General features: G+C 41.3%; 1 protein-coding gene across 5 annotated transcripts in view; it reads right to left on the bottom strand.

Annotated features, from left to right (window-relative positions):
• LOC145936196 (paired box protein Pax-6) overlaps positions 1 to 13841 on the bottom strand; it is a 128594-nt gene that overhangs the window by 82648 nt on the left and 32105 nt on the right. For 4 of the 5 annotated variants that reach the window (XR_014425337.1, XM_083038127.1, XM_083038130.1 and 1 more), the window contains 2 exons: positions 13603 to 13767; positions 12966 to 13150 (listed from right to left, as the gene is read on the bottom strand). Coding sequence is in view for 4 of the 5 variants with exons in the window: in XM_083038127.1 (XP_082894253.1) it covers positions 12966 to 13150; positions 13603 to 13767 (350 nt within the window). In the remaining variant the exon portion in view is untranslated. Of the gene's footprint in view, positions 1 to 12965; positions 13151 to 13601; positions 13768 to 13841 lie in introns of all 5 variants that reach the window. The other variant, XM_083038129.1, reaches the window with a different exon arrangement.

The raw sequence follows: 13841 nt of genomic DNA, 5'->3' as shown, positions 1-13841 counted from the left end.
GTGGACATAAAAGCATAAATGTACTCTCCTTTGAGAGTTATTTATTGGCGGAAATTAATTCACTGTATCATCTAAACACTGGCATCGAGATGGGATAGATAACGAAAGACACGCGGACGAGGACTCGTGTGTTTTATTGGCTCATCGCCGACAATGGGATTCTCGACACATTTCTGCACGGTTATAGAGCTGAGCGATGTGATACGCGAATAGTGTATAAAAGGAGCGTAGATATTATCCTTCATCCTTGTGCGCACAAAGGCGGACACGCGGCGAGGGCTTAAAACGCGACGCGAGAGGAAGAAGCCGGCATTGGATCGATGAAATTAGCATGAAGCGTGAAAAGCTCGAGGGTGGCCGATCTCTTAAAGAGGGTGCTGGATAGAGACGTCATAATATTGCTCTCACGTGACATCACCGCGATAGTTGTCCGACGGGAAATCTCTTTTGCCGCGAGAATCAGCACGATTTTTCGAGCAAACCGCGCTTTAACGATCTATAAAAGAGATATAAAAAATCTTGTACAATTGCATCTATTATACATCATTAATATTCCTTTCAGGATAAATACGCGATTCTTCCTACGGATGCAAATTTAGTAGAAAGATTGAATTAACATATCAGTCAAAATAAATCTCTATTTTTTAATCCGGAAAAATTTAACTTAAACGATGATTTCGCTAAAAATGATTTCGGCAAAAAGGGAGGATATTTTTAATCACCGTCGTAAGATATTATACGTAGCCTACACACGTAATAGTGCGTGTATTATCTTTTAACGCGTCGGGAGTCTGCGTAGAGAGAGAGAGAGAGTGCGGCTGCAATTTTTACGAGTGCTTATTCGCGGTAGTCGCGTATTTCCTGCCACGGGCTCGTTCATATGTATGTATGAGACGAGGGTGTTAACCGTGAAGAGAGCGGAAGGAGAGAACACGAGGGTGCCGCGACTTTCTCTTTTCCTCTCCATTCAGACTACTTCCGTTATCCTGGGGGTCCGAACGAGCCCGCCATACAGCACGGCTTTATTATCGCGAAAACATCCTGGAGATAATAGCCGGGCGATTCGACACGCGTAATCAGCAGCACTTCATAAAACTTATTCAAAAGTCAGGGAGCACACTCGGAGGAGATACAAAAAGCAGTTTGCAAATGCGTCAGTGTTAAATACCTAAAGAGGGATATAAATCCTTCATTTTATTCTGTACAACAAGGAAAAGGAACGTGTGAAAAATAATAAATGTAATAATATGTATAATTTAATTAGGATCTTGTATTAAAAGTTACCTAACAATGGTGATAAAGGATATGTTCACAAAAATATTATTTCTTACGTTATATATCTATAAAGAAATAGAAGATGCTTCTCTTGGCGAGAAATATAATTTTACGTACGATTCTTTGTATAACAATACAAATTAAATCACGTATTCCCTTCGCGTATTTTCAAAGCACGATGTAATTTTATAGAGAAGAGTATCGTGATGAATTAAAGCCGTGATAATCGGATTTTAACGAGATGGAGACGGGCAGCGCTATGAAATCTATGATCTCTCCATTGACACGGCGCGTTAATCGGGACTTACATTACTCGCATATTATATCTCCGGGAAGCTATGGGGATGCGAGGATACTTGGGCACGTGCTGCCTGGCGACATCCTGCTCGCATACAGGAAACGCGCTCGTATAACGTATGCACGAAGTCGAAAGTGAGCAAAATGCTATAACCTGTCATTAAGCCACCCCTGTGTCGATCGAGAGAATAGAGGTGGACGCGACGACCTCTCGCACGAGCCTCGAAATCATGGGTCCTCGAAATAATGACAGTATCGTTCGCGTTGCATTTATCTCTCTCTCTCTCTCTCTCTCTCTCTCTCTCTCTCTCTCTATGTTATAATTACGATTAAATAAGATTTTTATATAATCAAATTGTTTGTCAATTTTTTTTACACTCTTTGTCAAAAAATAAGAAAAATATTCTTAATAAATTCTGATATAATTAATGTCCTCATATATTGAGGACTATAATAAATTCTGGTATAATAAATTATAATAAAAATACTGAAATAAAATATATATACACAGAGGGAATTTTCTCTTAGAATTTACCCTGAAAATCATGATAATCGTGGGACAATATGGTATGGAAAGAATTTTATGAGAATTTCTCTAATAATATCTATCACAATAAAATATATAACACGTTTGATTAATTTTACTAAACTGCATTGTAAATTGTGATAGGTATTATTATTTTTATTGTGATAAATATCAATCAGAGAAATTCTCATAAAATTCTTCTAAATCAAGGTAAGAGATTTTCTAAGAGAAAAATCTCTGTGTACAAAAACTGTCATGAGGCTAAGGAGAAGTAAGCTTTAAAATTCCTTTTCCTTCTCTATTGGAATTAATATACCATGACGATCGGGACACGGCGATACGATGCGGCAAAGAAAGGCGCGCAATTTCTCGGCGATTATTCTCGCAATTACGATCGTAACCAATTCGGAGATCCGAAAAAGTGCAGTAACAGGCGCGCCACGCGGCCCCCGCCCGATACGGGGATTTCTAGTATAAATTCTGCACCCTTCGCAATGTAGCGCAACGTTGTCGTACAAAGAGTCACCGTCCCGGGTCGCGTGGGAAATTCTGCTGGGATCAGATTGGAGACGAAAGAAAAAAAGAAAAAAAAAAAACTGCGAGAGAAGCGATCGTAGAGGCTGACGTCTCTATTATGCGCGTGTGTGACAGTCGTGCGTTAGCGGGACCCCAGTTAATTCGATCTGATAACTCGAAATATTCATGTCGCTCCTTCATTCACTGGGACGAATAACAGATCAGCGTGTAATTTTCAATGTCATCTGTCTTTTTATTTCATCTTATCTATTATACTTTACGAAAATTTGGAAATTAATAAAATACACTACAAGCAGTACATATGTAATAACTCGTATTAAATTCTTGAGAAATCAAAAGATAGACGACACGAAAATATTGCAGTCAGCGATAATCACTGATGATAAGTAAAATGATTCGAGTTAAAATTTTTAATTAACGACGGAAGATGCAATTATTATTACTCTTAAATCAAAAGTTTGAGACACAGTGGAATAGCATAACGTGCGAACGAGGCGCGAAAGTATCCGAGCCAATTCCAGACGACGGAGACGATTCCACCCGGTGTATCGTTATCTCGCGAGCCATTATTCCAGGAGTTATCATAGTCGGTTTGATTTATCGTACGGACCACCAAGAAACTTAGTGCGGTCCTAGCCCCACGTCGTGGATCGTATCCTGGTAGTGTGGAATATTATCGGTACGAAGAGAGAGAGAAAGCGAGAGAAAAAGGAGAGAGGAGAATAATGAAACGTTGATGCGAGATAAGAAATATTGTGAAATGGATAAAAAATTAATTAAAAATACATATGATAAAAAGTCAAATTGTTAAAGTAATTATTTACAATTGAATTATATTTAAAATTTTGTTTCAGTTCTTTTTATTCATATTTTTAGTTCTTTCTCTCTAAAATTATTTTTGGTATAATAATATATTTCAAAATAAGTATATTTAATTTTTTCTTTCTCCAATCCATGATAAAAAAATTTATTTGGATATGTAAATAAAAAGGGTGTTATATATTGATGTTTCAACTAGATATTGAAGTGATTATAAGATTTTTAAATACGCTTTCCTATTTTCAATGGTTTTTTTTAGAACGATCCATGTGTATCCCAGAATTATTTTATATAATAAAGATCATAATTGAGAGATGATATGGTAAAAAGATTGTATGTACTTATGAAAATTATACACTGCGAAAATTATAATTATTATGTTATAATAAAAGTTGTGGTTTTATTGTATAAGAAAAATATATTGCCATTCTTATATAATAAAAACGGCTATTACACGATAAAAATTACGAATATTAATTGGTGTGTCTTATTTAGTATAAACTCAATAGAATATATGAAAAAAAGACTCATCGTCCGAACACACGTGTTTAGTCGCGTGCGGATGGATAGCGAGAGAAACAAGAGAGATTCAGGGAGACGAGAGGAGTCGAATGGTCGCGCGCTCGCAAGATACAAATTACATTTAAATAGAAGCCGAGAGGAACGCGCGGTATTCGCAATTTAAACAGAAAGAGCCACGGGGAGAGTGAAATACAGAACGGAAGAGAAAGAGAGAAGGAGGCATAGGGTGGCGAGTAGAGGCGATTTCAAAATACAAGAGCGGCGGCGGCGGAAAAAGGACAGAAGGGGGGAAAAAAGAAGCGCGGAGTAAGAGAGTCAGAGACAGAAGGGGAGGGAGGAAGGGTGTCTGATGCCACGTATAATCACAGCTTTTAATCTGGAACGGCCGAGGGTAGCCGCTCTCACCGATATAAGGGACTACCTCGGTGAAGGCGGCGAAGAAGGGGTGGTCGAGTCACCGCCATCGGTGGCGCTCGTCGTCCGAGAGGGGCACTCGGTATTTAGCAGCGCGCCGGGGGTTCCCTTATCCAAGGGAGCACGGGGGTGGCGTGGACGCCACGCGTCGCACCGTTATTGCCTGCTCTCGAGCGAGCGAGTACCACGTACCAGCAGCAACCCCCCGGCTCCTTCGGATTCTTGCGAGGATCCACGGACCGGAGGACGATGATTACTGAAGCGAGCCCGGGGAAAGGAGGGAGGACGCTCCAGCTCCAGAGGTTGCCACGTGTCCCATTTTGCCAACGTTTAACGAACCTGCCACGCGGCGCCCGATGAGCGTTTTAACATAAAACTAATAAATGAAGATAAATGTACGTCTGGATTTTAAACTGCTCTCGATGTTTCTTGAGAAAGAGGCGGATATTACAGACTCCATATTTCGGTTACGTGCACCAGTATCGATCGAAGAACTGGTCTCGCGCAAGTTTGACGATCAACGCGAAAGAGAGAATGATCGATCGATCGGATGGCCGGTCGTATTTGGGAAGCACGGCGTAAAGGAGAAGCACGACGATGCAAAAGAACTCTCTTTCTCGCGGGAATATCGGAGATGCGGGGATAGGAAAAGAGGCGAGGCTTGACGAGAGGAGGAACACGTACCAGTTTTGAAAAAAAGGGACTCTGCCACGGAGAGAGATTCCAACGTCCGATAGTCGTCGGCCGGGAAGGCTGAAAGTCGATATTCTTTAGCCGCACATCCGTACAGTTCGCGTATACGAGTATGGTTCACGCGGCTCAGCAACGACGCGATGACGATGACGATGACCTGATTGGACGGGACAGTCGGTGCACGGTGGATGAACCCGAACAGCGACGCCGGAACGCGGATAGGGTTGCGAGAGCAGTCAGCGGTTAAAATGACGTTAACCACTTGGACAGAGAGAGCTATCCCCCTCCTTCTCCCTCCTCTTTCTATCAAAGAGAAATCTGCTTTTTTCATCCGTACATATTTCTTGACCGCCTGTCATCGAGAATAGAATATCCTCGATCGATTGTCCTCCATTCGAACAAGTCTTCTAATTATTTATATTATTATTGAATATCCTATATAACATATATTCTCAAAAAATTTATGTATGATCTTTTTTTTTGTTAATAATTTATACTTAGAAATATTCTAGATATAATATAATATATCTATGAAAAGATATAATATAATATCTCTAAAAATTGATTAAAGTTGGAGATTGTCAAAACTGACACAGATTCCTCTTTTTCTTGGGCATAGTTTTACTTCTCAGCAATTAAATATGCTGCACTTTATCAGAACCGATATAAATTTAATCTGCCTATTACTTTTATTTCATTAGAAAAATCAATTTATGCATACACTATTTTTTTAATAGACGAAATCAGCTTCAATTCTTAAAGTTCAAGAGTTTTTTTCTATGACTTTCTTCAATGCGAATTACATAATCTAATAGCGCAATTAAATAATCAACGTTCGAAACACGTCGACTACCTTTTAATTCGACATTTATGTTAACAGAGAAGAAAGAATAAATTATTCTTATTCTCGTAAGTCGCAAGATCCAATTCTTCATCGAATCAATGTCACCGGTGACGTCACGCGAAGACACGAGCGGCGTTTAGCAGAGACCGGCGAGCCACGCGACTTGCTCGTGACAATAGCTACGTTCTCGATGGACGCGGTAAGTAACCGCAACAATGCCGGGGGAGACAGCTCTAGGGGGTGGCGGTGGAAGAACCAAAGTAATGGATGGTTCCTGGAACCCGAGGCGAGTGAATTGTTGGCCCCTGCACGTCCGCCTTGGAGACACCCTCGCCTTGCCCCGGCTGCGTAAATCAATGCACCCCTTCGTACACTCGCGCGCGCTCTACCAACCCTCCCCCTCCCGTCCTCTTCCTTCTCCTTCACCTACACCATCACCAACACCATCGTCGCCGTGGCCAACCTCTCTCCTCTACATACTCTCTTTCTCTCCCTCTCTCTCTCTCTCTCTCTCTCTCTCTCGCGCGCTCTCTTTCTCGCGGCAGCGGTAGCAGCATCAACCCTCTTCTTCGCCCTTCTTCCCGGAGAAGGGTGAGTTAGGGGGTGTCGGAGACGTCCGGCTACTGCATTATGTATTTCTCACCGAGCCACCACTAACTTCCACTCTCTTCCCCTCGATCCCTCGGGCACTCCTTCTTTTCCCTTTCGCCCCTCTTTCCATCCTCGACCGTTCTCCGTTCTTTCTCTCGATGCCCGCTACCCTTCCGCGTTCCTCCTCTTACCGAGAACGAATCCTTCTCGCCGCTCAAGTCTTTTTCTTCCACGCGCGAGCTGGAAGACCTTCCTTTTAATCACCCGTCGCGCGTCGGGCTGCGGAATTAATTTCCTATGCTCGCGATTGGCTCTTCGTAACGAAATAAGATGAATGCGGTAACGAGAATTTATAATAATTCGATTTCTTTGATAAATAGTAAGATATTCGAAAATTTCCTCGAATAAATTTTATACCGTCTTATCTCGTCAAATATTTATTCTTCTTTTACTCGTAACGTCTGATGATGATCGACTCTTATATGCGAGATTATTTCATTTCCGAAGTTATTATGTCACAAACGGTAACGCGCGGTCGAGGGCGTTCTTTGAATAGATGGAGACGTCGACAGGGAGATGGCCACTCGCTTAAACAATTGTCCGATTCGCTCCGACACGCGGATACAGCGTGTATACTCGATTCTCGGGCCGTCCGTCGGCGGTGGGTGACTATTAATTACAGGGACAGCGCACAGCCATCGCTCGGGAGACCCTGCTCGCCTCCTCCCATTCCGATTCTCTCGTGGTACCCGTGATTTTCCACCCTTGCGTCGAGGGAATGGGAGCGGCTGGCCTGTATATCGCGCGATTTCGCGTACTAAAAGGGTTGGGCGGCGGCGACGGTGCGGCATTGACATCCAACCCTTTCCCCTCTTCCCTTTCCCTCCACCATCCTGCGGGATCGGACTCTGCCTGGAACCAGCCGGAACGACGGTGCTGGCCACCTCGACAAATGTAATCTCGTCGGCGCAGCGACGCTCCTCTCGCTTGACAGCGGGTTCTCCGCGGATGACGAATGTTGTCATCGAGGCGCACTTTTGCAAAAAAGTGGACGCCAGATAAATTGAATCGCGGATGGTTTCGCAAAATCGCGGCGAGCTCGAGAATTCAAATTGTACGAGAAGCAACGAAGAACAAAAAGGCACGCTGCTAATAAAGTATGAATATATTGCCTTTAAATAGAATGAGATTTTTATATGTGACATTTATATACGATTCGCATTATCTTCTTCAAAATATCAACAAATATAATGTCAATTAAAAGCTGATATTATTGGTGTATATTTGTTATGTCACAAAGTTTCTCACGCGATTTACGTTTTTTTCAAAATCCGTATCAATTTCTTGATGAAGAAGACTTTCAAATATTATAGGTGTAAAATAATGAATTCAATGGATTATACCAATATGATTATAAGCGAGTAGTTTGGCGAAATACTGATGTATTCTTATGTTGTAGGAAAGATGCGCGCGATATGGAGATGCTCGATGGGAGCGAGATGTCAACGTCAGCCCTTGGAATGGACGCGCATGGCCTTTCTGGTCAACGAATGTAATCTCGTTCCGCAGTGACGCTCTTAGTTATTCTATATCATATTTTATAAAAAGAAACGCACCTTTGATCTCTCAAAAGTATGATTTGCAAATTTACTACAATTCTAATTGATAAACAATTTAAGTGAGCTTCAGCTTCCTCTATAATATTATCGATAATTTATCATCAACTATAAGGTATTATAATAACGAGATATTAAAATTTTCAAAAATTTATAACAAAAAGTATGAAAAAAAATTTCAAAAATGATAATTATGTAAACAGTTGTAAATAGACAGGCTGAAGGAAATATTTAACTTTCTAATTTTTTTCTCTCTCTCTCGCAGAATTATTTGTGCTGACTGAAAAAAAAAAAAAAAATTTACATCGTCCTTCGAAAATGACCGATTCACAGGCAATTCTTCCTCGTTCTCGAATGAGAACCGCTGTCGGCATCCCGAAGCCAGTGGCGCGAGTAAACCAATAACGCGTCCGCCACGCCGGGTGCCAGATTCAAATCCGGCAGGGACCGAAACGGTATTCCACGACGAAACGGATAGCGGGAGCTCCGCAGGACATTTCGAATCCGTCTCCGCGTCCTGCGGGCTTTACTGGTTTGTCGAGCCATTGGCTCGATTCGACAATTCCGCGCGCGTTCAACTTTCTCGCGAAAGAGGATGAATGCGATCGGACGCCCGTTCTACACAAAACTGTTGCTCTCGCACAATATTACTTAATCCGGTTGTTGCAACATTTTCGCAAAATGTCGAAAAGATAGAGAATAATTAAGATATAATAATTGTAACAGCTAAAAAAATTAAATTGTGCTTTTGAAAAATAGAAAGAACCGTAACAGTCAACTTGTACATAATGCAAGAGAGAGGCTGTAATGCTTATCACGATAAGAAATTTCTTTGTGAATAATAAATCACGTTTCTTTAACGATAAAACGAGATTCTTGGAGATGCTTAACCAAAATCGAATCAACGTCCGCACATAAGAAAATTTTGTTCATGAGATACACGGACAATTCTTTTATAAAAATGTTTGAAACACAAAAAATGTATCTTCCGATTTTGTTTAGCTAAATCGAACAAGATGTACATATAGAATATATTATTGTAGCAAGATGAAAAAAAGTCCGCAACAGGGTGAGCTTCGTTTCGGCGTTCACGCAAAAAAAAAAAAAAAAAAAAAAAGCGGAAAGAAGAGAGAAAGAGAGTCGGCAAAAGAGGAAAGAGCCCGAGATATTCCACCCGTTCCACAAGGTGTACCAAGCGTATCCAATTTGATGGCATTACAATAACGGGGGTAATGTCTGAGAATAATGAAATTTCCCCCAATCACCACGGCTCGCCTGGAATACGTTCCTTCGTTCCGTTCGCGTACCTCCTCTCGTTCTTCCTCTTTCTTTTTTTCCTCCCCTTCCTTCTCTTCGAACTGAGGTCTTCTATCGTCTACCACACGTACACATGACCGCACATGGACGGTCACGCACAAACGGATCAGAGAAAATGAGTAGAAACGTTTTCGAATCAATCCCGTTCGCGAATTATCTCGCTCCCCCTCAGAGCAAAGTCGAAAGATTTCCGAATACTTTTGGTTTAAGAAGCGAATTCTGTTCAGAAGTTTTCGAATGTGACGACGGATGTCACGTTTGTAAAAATTCGATGCACTCCCGCGATATTTTGCGATATGTGATAAAAATTCAAAGACAACATAATCATTTTTTTTTAATTCTTTTGAATAGCTTTGTAAAAAAGTATAGCAAATAATGTATAGATATTAAATATATGTATATCGCTTTTCTCGAAGACAAATACACATTTATCAGAACAATACATAAACTTTATCATAAAAATCAGCACAAAATTAATTTTACACCCACTCAAAGACAAAATAAAGTCTTTGAGTTTTATTCAACGATATTTCAATGTATATCAATTTTGTTGAGATGCGACGTTGATCCATTTTCGGAATTATAAAAGAGACGATGTAATATCCGAAGACTTCACTGAATGTGAGACTGAAATTCCTTCTGGCCGTTCGATCGCTTCGCGTTTTAGCTCTCGATTCGTTCGACGCCTCGTTTCGCCCCGGCGCGGCGCGGCGCAATAATTCTCGAGCGAACTGTACGTAATGGAATATTACACGGACCATTAAAGAAACGTTAATCTTGCCCACAACAAGTTCAGAAGCGTTCGCAAGATCCTCAAACGCGGCCGGGATTACGCGCCCGGCTTTGATGCCTTCAACGCCCCGAAGGCGCGCTCTGCGGAATCCGCAAGCTCTCCTGTATAATTTGTTAAAACGCGAAATTCTGTAACGTCGCTGTTTGTGTCGGCGCCTCGTTACCGCTTAAAATGCTTAAAAGTCACGCCTTTGACGACTCGCCGTAACATACTATTTTTTAAACTTCTTTTTTTCACCGACGATATATCTACATCTAAATAGCCGAAAAGTTTTGCGGACAGATCGAACGGATACGAAATGTATCATTAGTGCTAAAATAATATATAAATATACAGAGAACATTTTCTCTTAGAATTTACCCTGAAAATCATAGTAATCGTGGGACAATATGGTATGGAAAGAATTATTAATTTTACCATACTTTTTTAGTAAATTTTACTATATTTTTAGTGAAATTAATCAAACATATTTTATATTTTATTGTGATAAATAATAATCAGCCATATTGTCTCGCGATTACCATGATTTTCAGGATAAATTCTGAAAGAAAATTCTCTCTATGTATAATATAAATAAAGTGCTATTTTTTTACAGGGTTACGTGTTCCAGGATTATGGAATTAAATACATAAAGAATTAAGAATGACCTAAAATTCGCAATTTTAGCGAATAACTTTGGTCCATTTTTCTGGACGCGGATGCTAAAATTCGTGACGACGGAGGAGGAGAGGGCTGCACAAAAAGCCGCGAAGATGAACTCTCGTCGGCTTTCTTTCAGGGGCGAGCCTTTGACACTTTTTTTCTCACGTCGATAAGAATGCTCTCTCGGTTCTACCGTCATCCTTTCCCTCCTCCGACCTCCCTGCGACTTTCATCCGTGGCCTCTTCACGAGGGTGGCTCGTGTACACCTCGGCGTTGTTACGAAGACGCGAGGGAGGGAGGGAGTCAGCCAGCCAGCCAGCTTGGGCAAGGGAAGACGAGTAGAGCGAAGAAGACGCGACGCATACAGAAACAAGGAAGAACGGCGTAGGGCAATGTAGGGGGAGGGGGAGGGTAGAATTTAGCGACCCTCTTTCGCTTTTTACCCTAAGCGAGTCGAGAGCCCCTTAGCCACCGTTTATTGGACGCATGCAAATATCCATGGCAACGGCGGTATACGGGGAGGAACCAACCCCGTCGTCGTGAACACCGAACGAACGTATCGCGGGGTTGAGGGGGACCAGGGGGGGAGGGTCTCTCTCTTTCTCTCTCTCCACAGGTTGGAAAAAAAGAAAAATAAAAAAAAGGAAGACGTCAGAGAATTTTCTTTTGATCCGCGCGTCGACCGTCCTCGAGCAATCTCTTAATTGATTCTACAGGAATCGGTATTACGTTCCTTTTCGGCGGACCGCTTCTCCGCGCGGTAAACGTATGCGCTCTATTAACTATCGTATATATATATATATATATATATATATATTTCAAATTCAATTTGCACTTCAATTTCTAATTTTGCATTTATTCATTCTTAATAAAGATATGCGGACAATTCCGTTTCTCCGGATATCTTTCGAGTTATAAAAAATCATCGGGTTTTTACGATTTAAATGCAAGAAATACGAATAGAAAGGAAATAGTTTTCTTCGCTCTCTTCTTTCCTCTTTACCTTTCATTATTCTCCTGACGAAAATTAGCAGCTCTATACTTGCAAAGCAATATATATATAAAAGAAAAAAATTGCATTTAATGTTAACATGTTGCAGCGGTGCAATAGACATTTCAACGACAGACGAGACTCTCTATCGGAATCTCATGGAATGTCGCGATTGCGAGATGGGAAGAATAATTCGCGTTGGGGAAACGGGGGACTCGTCGGGGCGGAACCGGTTAACGCCAAATCGTCCGTCATCCGTTTGCGCGATTAACCGCCTCGTGTTAACATCAGCCGCGACGAGGGGGTGGAGTTTGCACACGTCGCCCGAGAGTCCATCAGCTCGCATAAACATCCTCTGTACAACCACCCCACGGAAAACTGATTTCCATCTCTCGTCCCCTCCCTCTCTAGTCCTGCGTACGACTCGCGCTATCTATGTAAATGCGATCCTGTTTTGTGTGAGTAGAGACAAAGCCCCCGTTGACAATACGCCTGCGCGTTTACAACCTCCACCCGCCCGCCGAAAGTCAGGCTCCATTACGGCTGTTTTGCGACGCGCTTTGTATTGTCGTCGCCGTCGCGACACCGATTCTTCCGCGGAAAACTTCTGTCGAGCCGTGTAATCGGTCAGCGAGTTTTAAATTAACAATTAAAAGATTTTTTTCTGAGGCGCGAATCCTCATTATTTTGGTCCCTATATTTTCATTGCTTCTTAAAGGAAATATACGTAAATATTTTCATTAAATTTGCGATGTATTTTATGGTCTGGCAGAAAAATCTGCCGTAGCATCCTTTTGCAGCAGATTTAATAAAACAGAGAAACTTTGAATGATGCAGAATAATCTTGCATAAATCGAGTTAAATGGAATTTTTATAAATAATTCCATTATGCACTCGATGAAACGTATCGTTTTTTATATAGATAAGAAAAATTATCTATATATTTACTCTCTTCCAATCATTATTATATTGGTCAATTTATTTACTGTGCAAAGTAAATAAATTTTCAGCTAGCAGTTAATCATTTTTTTGTTTAATATAAGTAAAAGCAAGAAGACTCTTGGAACATATTGAAGGCTGTACTTACGCTCGGGATGTTGTCGTTCGTGCACACTCCTTCCTGCAGCAAGCGATCTCGAATCTCCCACGCAAAGATCGACGGGCACTCGTTTTTGTAGATCGAGATCTTGTTGACGACTTCCGCTGTTGCCACACGCGGTTTACTGCCGCCAATTGCCCTCGGCCTTATAGATCCGGTCTCATAGTACCTACAATAATAATAATTTGCGGTACAATACGGTAGGAATGTAAGAAAAGAATTCTCTAGAGTCAACATTGGTAATAGGACATTATCTCAAGCATCCCGATATTACGGTTTAAATTTGGATCGAGCTGCATAATGCGGGGGCAAAGCTGTTATTGAACAGTATACCTTGTTTGCGCCTTTTATGACACAATGGCTATGTATAACATAAAAGTGTTTGAATAACCTACTTATACCTTTCTCTTAACCAGTTTGAATTTTATTATAATTTTACGATGTTCTTTTACTTTTTCGAATTAAAAAAAAAATACATATTTGAATAATAAATATATAATCACATTTCTTTTTTTGGAAAATTATAAAATAAGAGTCTAAATTGGGATACGATTCGGCAATTCGAATCGACAAGTGTAGGAGGGAAAAATATCTTGAAATAGAATAAGCAATATTGCAACCAACCTGCCGAGGATCTTCGAGACGCAGCCGTTGCTGACCTGCAGTATCCTGGAGATGTCGCACGGTCGCGCACCCGAATGTGCGAGCTCGACGATCTTTTGCCGCGTCGAGTCCGGAAGTGGCCGGCCGCCGACGAAGACACCACCCAGCTGGTTCACCCCGCTGTGTCCTGCAAAAGATGAAAATCGCGCATACTTTTAAACATTTTTTTTAGAACCGATAGATCAAGCGATAAAAATTTAC

The sequence above is a fragment of the Prenolepis imparis genome, unplaced genomic scaffold (genome assembly GCF_030444845.1).
Source record: "Prenolepis imparis isolate NDT839.2.m4 unplaced genomic scaffold, iyPreImpa1.0 SCAF_5, whole genome shotgun sequence".
In the NCBI taxonomy this organism is placed as follows: domain Eukaryota; kingdom Metazoa; phylum Arthropoda; class Insecta; order Hymenoptera; family Formicidae; genus Prenolepis; species Prenolepis imparis.
The sequence above is the reverse complement of the archived record's forward strand: the minus strand, read 5'-3'. Positions and strand labels throughout refer to the sequence as shown.